Below are 13,225 nucleotides of genomic sequence, written 5' to 3'. Positions count from 1 at the left end.
TGAATAGGAATTCAGTCATAAAATGCCAATTTTAGTAGTCTTGAATAAATTCGCATTTATTGTTCAACTATTTTTTTGATTTTAGCGTTTTGGTCAAACGTGGAAATGATGATATATTCGAAGTTCGGGCTTTATTTTATTTGTTGTGCATGTACTTCTGACATCTGTCCACCTGGGGACACTGCAGACCATCACATTTGGTCATGTTCTTGGGCGTCTTGGTGCTCCTCCCAGATCCAGTGATATCTGCCTGCTTTGTCACAAAGAGAGGTCGGACGACAAAGAACGGTTGTGTTGTTAGACCGTGAAAATGTCGACACACTTGTTTGGAATGTTTATTCTCTGGCGTTGACATCGTAGTAGCGCAAATATATTGTGGAATTGTCTAGATGTTCATTCTCGATGTGTGGAGTAATGCATTTACCGAGCAGGACAAGCTCTATGTGGATTTATCTATTCTTCCTGCTGCTGGATTGTTACTGGGGAGCGGTGAATGGGCAGCTCTCGTACTCCGTGTCAGAGGAGGTAAATCTGGGGACTGTTGTCGGAAATATCGCTAAAGATCTCAACATCAACGTACAGGATTTGGAGTCCCGCATGTTTCAGATCGTTTCTGGATCAACGAGAAAATATTTCGAGGTAAATCTAAAGACTGGTGCCCTCTACGTGAATGAGAGAATAGACCGAGAGGAACTCTGCAGCGACGAAACAAAATGTTCACTTAGTGTGGAATCGGTTATTAATAACCCGTTAAAACTGTACCGAGTTGAAATTACAATCTTAGATGTAAATGACAATTCACCATCATTTATCACTGCGTCACAGGTAATTAACATTACCGAGAGCACAGCGGTAGGAGCCAAATTTCCGCTTCGTCCTGCTCATGATGCAGACGTCGGAAAAAATGGTGTTAATACCTACAAGCTGAGTCCGAATGATCACTTCTCTCTCGCGACATATAAAGGACAGAGTGTTACTACAGAACTGGTCCTCCAAAAACTTTTAGACAGAGAGAAGCAGTCTGTGATTAGACTCACACTGACTGCCATTGATGGAGGAACCCCTGCTAAATCAGGCAGCATCATTGTCATCGTAAACGTGTTGGATAGCAATGATAATCCTCCTGTATTCAGTCAAACATTGTATAAAACCAGTGTATATGAGAATGTAGAAATAGGCACATCAATAATAACACTAAATGCTACTGATTTAGACGCAGGCCCAAATGGACAAGTCTTGTATTCATTCAGTGAAGCTGGGCGAGGAAAACAAACTGACCAGTTTTCCATAGATGAAAAAACTGGGATTGTAAGAAATAAAAAGACAATCGACTTTGAAGAAAACAATGCTTTTGAAATTCGAGTACAAGCCAGTGACGGAGCTTCTTCTCCTCTCACTTCACATGCTAAATTATTGATTGAAGTTTTAGACATCAATGACAATGCACCTGAAATCAGAGTCACATCACTGTTAAACACAGTGAGAGAGGATGCGTCCATAGGCACAGCGATTGCACTCGTGTCAGTATTTGATAAGGATGGAGGTAAAAACGGAATGATAAACTGTAAAATTTCCAATAACGTTCCTTTCAAATTAGACTCCAATTACCAGAATTACTATTCATTGGTGGTGGACGGTCCTCTTGACAGAGAAAGCGCGTCTCAATACAACATCAGCGTCACTGCTACTGACGAGGGGAGTCCACCTCTGTCCAGCACAAGTGTTATTACTGTACATGTGTCAGATGTAAACGATAACAAACCAATATTCCAAGAAAATATGATAAACATATATGTGAAAGAAAACAGTCCAGTAGGAGCAGTTATAAAAACTGTATCAGCATTTGATGCTGACGCCGAACAAAATGGTCAGGTGAGGTTTTCATTTTTACATGACAACAGTGATTCACTGCCTCTCTCGACAATGGTGAACATCAACTCAGAGACTGGAGATATAATCAGTCTACAGTCTTTTAACTACGAGGAGTCAAAAACGTTTCAGTTCAAAGTTCAGGCCACAGACTCTGGTGTTCCTCCGCTCAGCAGCAACGTGACAGTGAACGTGTTTATCCTGGATGAAAATGACAACAGCCCCGTGGTTCTTGCGCCCTATTCTGAGCACGGCTCCGTTAACAGTGAGAGCATCCCCTATAATGTTGAAGCGGGACACATTGTGGCAAAGATCAGGGCTGTGGACGCAGACTCTGGGTATAACGCGCTGCTTTCGTATCACCTCTCTGAGCCCAAAGGAAACAACCTCTTCCGGATCGGAACCAGCACCGGGGAAATCAAGACTAAGAGGAGAATGAGTGACAATGACCTGAAAACTCACCCCTTGGTGGTGCTGGTTTCTGATCACGGAGAACCCTCCCTGTCAGCTACTGTGTCTATAGAGGTGATGGTGGTTGAAAGCTCAGCTGACATACAGACTCAGTTCAGACATGTGCCCAGAAAGGACGAGAGCTTCACTTCACTAAACCTGTATCTGCTGATCGCCATTGTGTCGGTGTCAGCCATCTTTCTGCTCAGCCTCATCAGTTTAATAGCTGTCAAATGTCACAGGACAGACAGCAGTTTCAGCAGGTACAGCGCCCCCATGATCACCACCCACCCTGACGGGAGCTGGTCTTACTCGAAAGCTACTCAGCAGTACGACGTATGTTTCAGCTCAGACACGCTCAAGAGTGACGTAGTGGTTTTCCCCGCACCGTATCCACCTGTAGATGCGGAGCTGATCAGTATTAACGGAGGAGACACGTTTACCAGGACGCAGACTTTACCCACTAAAGAAAAGGTAAGACAAGTATACAAATAAATGGTCCTCCCTAGAGTTTACATCCCAAACTTGCCAAACTTTGACGTGAAAAACAACGAACAATATTCTGATTTAATCACACACGTGTATCAAACATTAGTATTAAGCCTTAAACACTGATCTATGGTAAAAATGGTATCATAAACTCCTTAATCCAAAATTATTCTCTTAACATTAACTTATTCTGATCAACAGTCATTCTCTCAGTGCTTCAACAGTAGACAAATCATTTGCAGGCAACAGCTGGTAGGAATCATTCAATAAAGACATACAGAGCCGTAGTCTGTCCGTATTCATTTGACATATCAGAAGATAGAAATCCAACACAGCAAGTAAAATAGAGATCCGGATCTGCATATGGCCAATTCACACATTGCGTTAATATAATGCATAAAGAAACTACGGCTTTACATTATTATTACAGATTTTTATTTGTTCTAAATAGTGATCCATCATTGTACAAACTTTTTTTAGTTGTTTTGCTCCATCTCTGTTTACCAAGAGAGTCATCATTAGAATGCTACACTGTCCATGGTCCTGAAATAGTGTGCGGCAAATGCAATGTGTCACGCCGTATACTTAAACGTGAAGTAGTTGTGGGTTTGCTTTCCCCTGTTATGTGAGTTACTTAACGTCTGATGATTTTAGGTATGGATCAATATTTGATTTTTAGATGTTGAAGCATTGTCATTACGTCAAATGGCCACGAGGTGACACTGTAGACCATGACTCCGCCCGTATGTCACTGATGTGTGTAGGGACCTCCCACATAAGATCATCGTTTTTGCCAGTGCTTTGTTAGAATGAGAGGCAGAGCTAAGAAGGAAAACACGGTGTTACATTTGTTCTGTCGCAGGGTTTTTGGTCTTAATACGTGAAGGCGCTTCTACATACGGATATATGCTTGTGTCTCTTTATGTGGAATTATGCAGCTGCCGGGAAGAAAGACCTCCATTTGGCTATGTCTGCTTCTTGTTGTCTTGGAGTATAACCGGGGAGTGGTATTCGGGCAGCTCTCCTACTCCGTGTCAGAGGAGGTAAACCCGGGGACATCTGTGGGAAATTTAGCCAAAGATCTGAATATTAACGTCCACGATTTGGAGTCACGTATGTTTCAGATTGTCGCTGGATCAAAGAGTAAATATTTTGATGTAAATTTTAAGTCAGGTGTTCTCTACGTCAGTGAAAGAATAGACAGAGAGGAGCTCTGTGCGAGATCGGCAAAATGTAAGATAAATGTAGAGGCTGTGATTAATAATCCTCTGAAACTTTACCGCATTGAAGTTAACATACTTGATGTAAACGATAACCCACCCTCTTTCAGTGCTAAATCACAAAATATAGACATAGCAGAGAGCGTATTGCCGGGAGCTACATTCCCTGTGCTGTCGGCCTATGACGCCGATATAGGGAAAAACAGTATTCACACATACAGGCTAAATTCCAATGAGTTTTTCTCTTTAAACGTGCACAAAGGAGAGAGTGTGTCCGCCGAGTTAGTTCTTCAGAAAGGATTAGACCGAGAACAACGGGCTTTAATTAAACTTATACTGACCGCTGTAGATGGAGGGACGCCTCCAAAATCGGGGACATCAGAAATAGTGATTAATGTTCTTGATATCAACGACAATATTCCAGTTTTCAGCAAAACCCTGTACAAAACAAGTATCATAGAAAATGCACCAGTTGGCACAACAGTGGTGATAGTGACAGCAACTGACGCGGACGAAGGGCCAAACAAAGACATTATGTATTTTCTGAATTCGAAAGATCAAGACCATGTCTTGGACATTTTTGAAATTGATTCGCAAACAGGAAAACTTACAGTCAAAGGGAAAATTGATTTTGAGACTAATCCTGCCTTTGAAATCCGCGTGCAGGCAGCTGACAAAGGCAGTCCTCCATTAACAGCCCAGTGCAAAGTACTAGTAGAGGTGATGGACTTAAATGACAATGCTCCTGACGTCACAGTGACAACATTGCTGAGTTCTGTCAGGGAGGATGCTGAAATAGGTACTGCGGTTGCACTTGTTTCAGTTCTTGACAGCGATGGGGGGAAAAATGGTGAAGTAAAATGTGAGATATTGAATGAGGTCCCATTTAAATTAGAGACAAATTATAAAAATTATTATTCTTTAGTAATAAGTGAAGCTCTGGACAGGGAACATGTTTCCCACTATAATATAACTATCAAAGCAACAGATGAAGGTAGTCCTCCTCTTTCAAATACACGCGTGGTTGAAATTCAGGTTTCTGATGTCAATGACAACATGCCCCTGTTTTCAGAGAGTGTAGTTAATATGTATGTTAAGGAAAATAGTCCCGCTGGCACGGTATTAAAAGCCGTATATGCAACTGATACCGACATTGGTGAAAATGGTCTCGTGAGCTACTCATTAGTCAGTGATAGCGTAGTGCCGCTCTCAACTATGATTAATATAAACTCGGAGACTGGAGATATAATCAGTTTACAGTCTTTTAACTTTGAGGAGTTTAAAACGTTTCAGTTCAAAGTTCAGGCCACAGACTCTGGTGTTCCTCCGCTCAGCAGCAACGTGACAGTGAACGTTTTTATCCTAGATGAAAATGACAACAGTCCCGTGGTTCTTGCGCCCTATTCTGAGCACGGCTCCGTTAACAGTGAGAGCATCCCCTATAATGTAGAAGCGGGACACATTGTGGCAAAGATCAGGGCTGTAGACGCAGACTCTGGATACAACGCGCTGCTTTCATATCACCTCTCTGAGCCGAAAGGAAACAACCTCTTCCGGATCGGAACCAGCACCGGGGAAATCAAGACTAAGAGGAGAATGAGTGACAATGACCTGAAAACTCACCCCTTGGTGGTGCTGGTTTCTGATCACGGAGAACCCTCCCTGTCAGCTACTGTGTCTATAGAGGTGATGGTAGTTGAAAGCTCAGCTGACATCCAGACTCAGTTCAGACATGTGCCCATAAAGGACGAGAGCTTCACTTCACTAAACCTGTATCTGCTGATCGCCATTGTGTCGGTGTCAGCCATCTTTCTGCTCAGCCTCATCAGTTTAATAGCTGTCAAATGCCACAGGACAGACAGCAGTTTCAGCAGGTACAGCGCCCCCATGATCACCACCCACCCTGACGGGAGCTGGTCTTACTCTAAAGCTACTCAGCAGTATGACGTCTGTTTCAGCTCAGACACGCTCAAGAGTGACGTAGTGGTTTTCCCCGCACCTTATCCGCCTGTAGATGCGGAGCTGATCAGTATTAACGGAGGAGATACGTTTTCCAGGACTCAGACTTTACCTAATACAGAAAAGGTAAGAACATTTGTCGATCGTTTTCGTTTTGCTGATATGACCAGTGAATTAATTTGAGTCACTTTAAGGACTTCAACTATCTAATGTTCGAAGTACATTTTTAAAGTGTGTCAGAGAGGTTGTTGTCTTGCATTTCTGCTCCCCGTGTGTTGTTCCACTGCATCCTGTTGTGGCTGCGAATTAACGTGTTTAAATTGTGTCGCTGTCCGTGGTGCTGAAAGACAGTTTCCTAACGTGTTTATTAGCACATCGCAAATGGAACATAGATGTGTACCTACACACAGTCAAGTATGCAGTACATCTGCAAGTGTGTATGTATCCTAATGTTAATGGATCTTAATTGTCCCGTTGTATTCGTTGTTTAATTGTCCGTTCATGATTGGCGAATGATTCATGACGTGAGTTTGTAGTATAACCTAAAGGGAAACATATCCCTACATTTCATTATGTTTTCAACTATTATTCTGAACATTTAGATAGTAATATAGGATCTACATACAGTAAGACAGGGAATGTTTTATCTAATGTGCCTGAATGTGTTCGAGTTCAGGTTTAAACGTAACATCTTCTTTTTTTTAAAAATTCAACCAATAAATTGCAACCTGTATTTCCTTTGTCCGCATTTTACCGTAAATTACAGTGGATTGTGCAGTTTGACAAAGTTACCACACAGGGACGCCATAGACCGTAACAATGAAACGGAGGCTCCTCCCAGAGCTATAAAAAAAAGGAAAAAGAGAGAGACTGTGGGTTTTCATCACAAAGAGACACGAGATGAGAAGGAACGGTATGATGGATTATTCATCTTTAAAAACATGAATCTCTAGATAGCATCGCCTCATGTGTCACATCTTGCCTATTCACGATATAATCAAAATTGTGGACGTAGGCCTGTTCTTGTGGAATTATGGCCTTACCGAGTAGCAGGATGCCTATTGTTCTATATCTTGTGCTGGCGTTGTTGGATTGTTACTTGGAAGCGACAACAGGGCAGCTGTCCTACTCCGTTTTTGAGGAGGTAAACCTGGGAACTAATGTCGGAAATATCGCCAAGGATCTAAACCTCAATGTACAGGATCTGGAAACCCGTTCATTTCAAATTGTTACGGGCTCTAAGAAGAAATACTTCGAGGTAAACCTAAAAACTGGATATCTGTTTGTCAATGAGAGGATAGACCGAGAGGATCTTTGCACGGACGAACCTAAATGTACGGTCAGTGTTGAGGCTGTGATAAACAACCCACTGAAGCTTTACCGTGTCGAGGTAGAAATTAGAGATGTGAATGATCATTCTCCGTCATTTAACACTAAATCACAAATATTGGACATTGCAGAGAATACCTTGCCAGGATTTAGATTTGCCTTATCGGAAGCAAGCGATGCTGATGTCGGTAAACATGCTGTGAGTGCGTATAAGCTCAGTCCGAATGAATATTTCAATCTTGCGACGAACAAAAGAGGGGAGACTATATCTCCAGAGTTAGTACTGCAGAAAGGGCTAGACCGGGAAAAAAGGCCAAATCTTAAACTAATGTTAACTGCGGTAGACGGGGGATCACCACCAAATTCAGGCACATCAGAAATCGAAATAAATATACTTGATAATAATGACAATGCTCCAGTGTTCGACAGCAGTCTCTACAAAATTAAAATGTTTGAAAATATCCCTATCGACGCAGAAGTGTTCACATTAAATGCGACAGACGCTGACGAAGGCTCAAACAGCGAAATAGTCTATTCTCTTCGTAATAAGGACCAGGAACACATTCTGGATATTTTTAAAATTGACCCTGACACGGGAATCATTTCAGTGAAAGGAAAAATCGACTATGAAGATAGAAGGGCGTTTGAGATCCGGGCAGAGGCAAGAGACAAAGGCCAGCCTCCAATGTCTGCTCACTGTAAAGTGCTGGTAGAAATAATCGATGTAAACGACAACGCTCCGGAAATTACTGTGACGTCACTGATGAATACAGTAAATGAGGACGCTAGTAAAGGTACTGCTGTTGCTCTCGTGTCAGTTCTAGACAGAGATAGTGGCAACAATTGTGAAGTAAAATGTGAGATTGTGAACCACGTTCCATTCAAATTAGAGACAAACTACAAAAATTATTTTTCCTTGGTGGTTGATGGGCATCTAGACAGAGAGGTGACTCCTCAGTACAATGTGACAATTTCAGCTACAGATGGAGGGAGTCCTCCTCTTTCCAGTACCAGTGTGATTACTGTTCACGTTTCTGATGTAAATGACAACGTGCCCTATTTTCCGGAACCTGTAATGAACGTTTATGTAAAAGAAAACAGTAAAGTAGGAGCGGTTGTTGAAACTGTGACTGCCATCGACGTAGACATCAGCAACAATGGCCAGGTGACCTATTCATTGTTTTACACTAACAGTGAATCATCAATCCCTACACTGGTGAACATCAACTCAGAATCTGGAGATATAATCAGTCTACAGTCTTTTAACTATGAAGAGTTAAAAACGTTTCAGTTCAAAGTTCAGGCCACAGACTCTGGTGTTCCTCCGCTCAGCAGCAACGTGACAGTGAACGTTTTTATCCTGGATGAAAATGACAACAGTCCCGTGGTTCTTGCGCCCTATTCTGAGCACGGCTCTGTTAACAGTGAGAGCATCCCCTATAATGTTGAAGCGGGACACGTTGTGGCAAAGATCAGGGCTGTAGACGCAGACTCTGGATACAACGCGCTGCTTTCGTATCACCTCTCTGAGCCCAAAGGAAACAACCTCTTCCGGATCGGAACCAGCACCGGGGAAATCAAGACTAAGAGGAGAATGAGTGACAATGACCTGAAATCTCACCCCTTGGTGGTGCTGGTTTCTGATCACGGAGAACCCTCCCTGTCAGCTACTGTGTCTATAGAGGTGATGGTGGTTGAAAACTCAGCTGACATCCAGACTCAGTTCAGACATGTGCCCATAAAGGACGAGAGCTTCACTTCACTAAACCTGTATCTGCTGATCGCCATTGTGTCGGTGTCAGCCATCTTTCTGCTCAGCCTCATCAGTTTAATAGCTGTCAAATGCCACAGGACAGACAGCAGTTTCAGCAGGTACAGCGCCCCCATGATCACCACCCACCCTGACGGGAGCTGGTCTTACTCTAAAGCTACACAGCAGTATGACGTCTGTTTCAGTTCAGACACGCTCAAGAGTGACGTAGTGGTTTTCCCCGCACCTTATCCACCTGTAGATGCGGAGCTGATCAGTATTAACGGAGGAGACACGTATACCAGGACTCAGACTTTACCTAATAAAGACACGGTAAGCTTCAGACATTTTCATTTATGGCTTAATCGTATGTTTTGCACTAAGTTGGTCTTTAAAACAAGACATGTATTTGTAATCATTTTTCAATAACATATTTTTTGTACAGCTGTTACATAGTATAATGTATCAGAGAGTGGTGGCAACTCAAATACATGTTTGTAGGACATCTGTTTCTGGCTAATCCCTCTGTTGGACATAATTAAACAATAGTGTAATGGAGTTTTGACTGGGAAGTTGGCACGTGTGTTTGTGGTTTATGGTTGAAGTTCAGATAAAAAGACCTAAATAATTCCAATGCGTTTTAATATGTAATGGATGCCGTTCACTACAATGACTTAAGCAGTGACTTGAGGTGCATTCAAACTGCATTGGGACGCTGTCCATGGTTTTGAAACCACTGTTGTTGTTCTTTCAGTTTGTCTTTGCTCTGAGATCCAGGAGCTCTCATGCTCATATTTTGCAAGATGTGTTCTCGTGTCCAGTAATACAAATAAGACACATGCTTTGTAGAAAAAAAACTAACAAACAAAAACATAGAGACCATATGACATAATATTAATAAAAATAATAAATTACTATACTATATATTAGATACTATATATAAGATCAAGATGCTCAACACATTATTTGACAGTTAAGTGCAACTCTTCCGAAGTCTCCTATTGAACTGCTGTTGTTGTTTATAGACGCTCTTTCTGTATACAACTGTACCACAAGATGTCGCTAGAGACCGTTCAAAAATCGTGTGTTCACGGCTACTGCTGAAAAACTCCTCCTCTAATTATGACAAAACGTGAAAACGTCATCAGCTGGGAGTGCTTTGTGGGGATAGCATACAGTCGAGTAAAGCCACAGAGAGAGAGGAACCTAAGACGGGGTGGATACATAAACGTGTTTATTCGTGACCAGACCAAAGGCAGAAACCAAGAGTGGTCGTTTTTTCCCCTGAACAGCGATGGCTGCTCATGAACAATGGGATAATATTTGGGGGTTGCTTTTCACTATGCTTTGTCTCTGCGACTGGTCTGTGGCACAGATCTCCTATACGATCTCAGAGGAGGTGGACAAAGGGACGACGGTGGGAAATCTCGCTAAGGATTTAAATCTCAAAGTGCTGCAACTGCAATCCGCGGGTCTTCAGATTACATCTGGATACAACAAACAGTATTTCGACATAAACCACGAAACTGGGGTGCTTTTCGTTAACGAGAGGATAGATCGGGAAGAGCTTTGTCTCAATGTGTTAAAATGCTCTTTAAATATAGAGGCCATATTGAGTAATCCTCGCAGCCTCCATCGCGTTGAAGTGTTGATTAATGATATTAATGACAATGTGCCCTCTTTTCTTGAAGAAATAAGTGCAATTGATATGTATGAGTCTTCATATATCGGGGAGAGGCATCCACTGCCGACTGCTCATGACGCAGACATTGGAGCAAACAAGGTAAAGACATATAAATTAAGCCAGAATGACTATTTTTCATTGGATATACAGAGCATTGGTGACCAGAGTGTGTCTGCCGAGTTAGTGTTGCAAAAAATATTAGATCGAGAAAAACAGGATACCATTGAACTTACGCTGACTGCCATAGATGGTGGAAAACCTCCCAAAACGGGGACGTTACTGATAAAAATCAATGTACTGGATGTAAACGATAATTCACCCGTGTTCAGTAAACTGCTCTACAAAGTACAAGTGGCTGAAAATGCAAATAGTGGCACCTCGTTATTGACACTGACAGCCACTGATGCAGACGACGGTGTTAATGGTCAAATTGTATACTCGTTTACAGAGAGGGGGCGTTTAAGCCCTGATGATAAATTTTCCCTGAATGATAATACTGGAGAAATAACAATTAAAGGCAATATTGATTATGAGGAAAACCAAGCTTTCGAGATTCGTGTTCAAGCACGAGATAAAGGCAATCCTCCGCGAAATGCACATTGCAAAGTTTTAGTTGAAGTTATTGATGTCAATGACAATGCTCCGGAAATTTCTGTGTCATCACTTATGACACCGGTACAAGAAGACGCAGAAATAGGCACAGCTGTCGGTATGGTGACCATCACAGACAAAGACGGGGGCAAAAACGGCCAGACAAACTGTAAGTTAACAGGTTCTGTCCCCTTTAAGCTAAAATCTAACTACAAACAATACTATTCTTTGTTAGTTGACGGACAGCTGGACAGGGAGAGTGTTTCTCAATATAATGTGTCAATTACAGCGACAGATGAAGGAACTCCCTCTCTGTCGAGCACAAGCATCATTACTATTCACGTTTCCGATGTCAATGATAATCCCCCAATGTTCTCGCAGCCTCATATTAATGTTTATGTGAAAGAGAACAGTCCAGTTGGAACTACAATGCACACACTGATGACGTTAGATTCAGACTTAAATGAAAACGCTAAATCAACGTATCACTTACTTAATACATCACCCAAGATGTCAAACATAGCTTCAGTGATAAACATCAACTCAGAGACTGGCGATATTATCAGTCTACAGTCTTTTAACTTCGAAGAGTTAAAAACGTTTCAGTTCAAAGTTCAGGCCACAGACTCTGGTGTTCCTCCGCTCAGCAGCAACGTGACAGTGAACGTTTTTATCCTGGATGAAAATGACAACAGTCCCGTGGTTCTTGCGCCCTATTCTGAGCACGGCTCCGTTAACAGTGAGAGCATCCCCTATAATGTTGAAGCGGGACACATTGTGGCAAAGATCAGGGCTGTAGACGCAGACTCTGGATACAACGCGCTGCTTTCGTATCAACTCTCTGAACCCAAAGGAAACAACCTTTTCCGGATCGGAACCAGCACCGGGGAAATCAAGACTAAGAGGAGAATGAGTGACAATGACCTGAAAACTCACCCCTTGGTGGTGCTGGTTTCTGATCACGGAAAACCCTCCCTGTCAGCTACTGTGTCTATAGAGGTGATGGTGGTTGAAAACTCAGCTGAGATCCAGACTCAATTCAGACATGTGCCCATAAAGGACGAGAGCTTCACTTCACTAAACCTGTATCTGCTGATCGCCATTGTGTCGGTGTCAGCCATCTTTCTGCTCAGCCTCATCAGTTTAATAGCTGTCAAATGTCACAGGACAGACAGCAGTTTCAGCAGGTACAGCGCCCCCATGATCACCACCCACCCTGACGGGAGCTGGTCTTACTCGAAAGCTACTCAGCAGTATGACGTCTGTTTCAGCTCAGACACGCTGAAGAGTGACATGGTGGTTTTCCCCGCACCGTATCCACCTGTAGATGCGGAGCTGATCAGTATTAACGGAGGAGACACGTTTACCAGGACCCAGACTTTACCTAATAAAGACACGGTAAGAGACATACAGAATTAACACTACTAATAAGTGCATTTGTCTTTCATGTATAGACTTAGACGCTATAAGCAAACCAAAATACCCGCATTCTGCAAGTTAACCTGAATAAATATATAATAGATTCTCTGGGAATAAGAAAATTCATATCGACTGTGTATCCAGTCTTGTGTCTGCGAATGGGAAAACGCTCTCCGTGGTGCTGACGCTTTTTATCGGTCTTTGGCAAGTGCTTCAGTAACGTAACCTTTATGGCTTTGCATAACATCTTTAACTTGCATAACACATGTTAATTGATTTACTTTCGTCATAATGTACATATTGAGTTGTAGATGGTCCTGTAATTGTGCACACACTAGTCGAGTTGAAATTAAAAACAAAACAATTGAAGTAGCTCTCATACTACCACAGTTGTCACGGTAACGATAAACACTGTTCACATATTATTTTTATGAACTTAGAAAACAAAAACCCGCATCAGTTACG

General features: G+C 42.3%; 1 protein-coding gene across 23 annotated transcripts in view; it reads left to right on the top strand.

Moving 5' to 3' along the window:
- Positions 1–13,225, top strand: part of LOC122778031 (protocadherin alpha-C2-like) — a 158,645-nt gene that overhangs the window by 85,427 nt on the left and 59,993 nt on the right. Inside the window, exons 1-2 of one of the 23 annotated variants that reach the window (XM_044039580.1) lie at positions 6,139–9,399; positions 12,613–12,701. The exons of 19 other annotated variants lie outside the window; for them this stretch is intronic. In XM_044039580.1, the coding sequence (XP_043895515.1) occupies positions 7,021–9,399; positions 12,613–12,633 (2,400 nt within the window). In that variant the 5' untranslated portion in view covers positions 6,139–7,020 and the 3' untranslated portion in view covers positions 12,634–12,701. Of the gene's footprint in view, positions 1–285; positions 2,794–6,138; positions 9,400–10,065; positions 12,740–13,225 lie in introns of those variants that run through there. 3 more of the 23 variants (XM_044039558.1, XM_044039564.1, XM_044039562.1) reach the window with 3 other exon arrangements.

This window comes from Solea senegalensis, linkage group LG12 (assembly GCF_019176455.1).
Source record: "Solea senegalensis isolate Sse05_10M linkage group LG12, IFAPA_SoseM_1, whole genome shotgun sequence".
Classification (NCBI taxonomy): Eukaryota; Metazoa; Chordata; class Actinopteri; order Pleuronectiformes; family Soleidae; genus Solea; species Solea senegalensis.
This window is presented reverse-complemented; position numbering and strand designations above follow the sequence as displayed.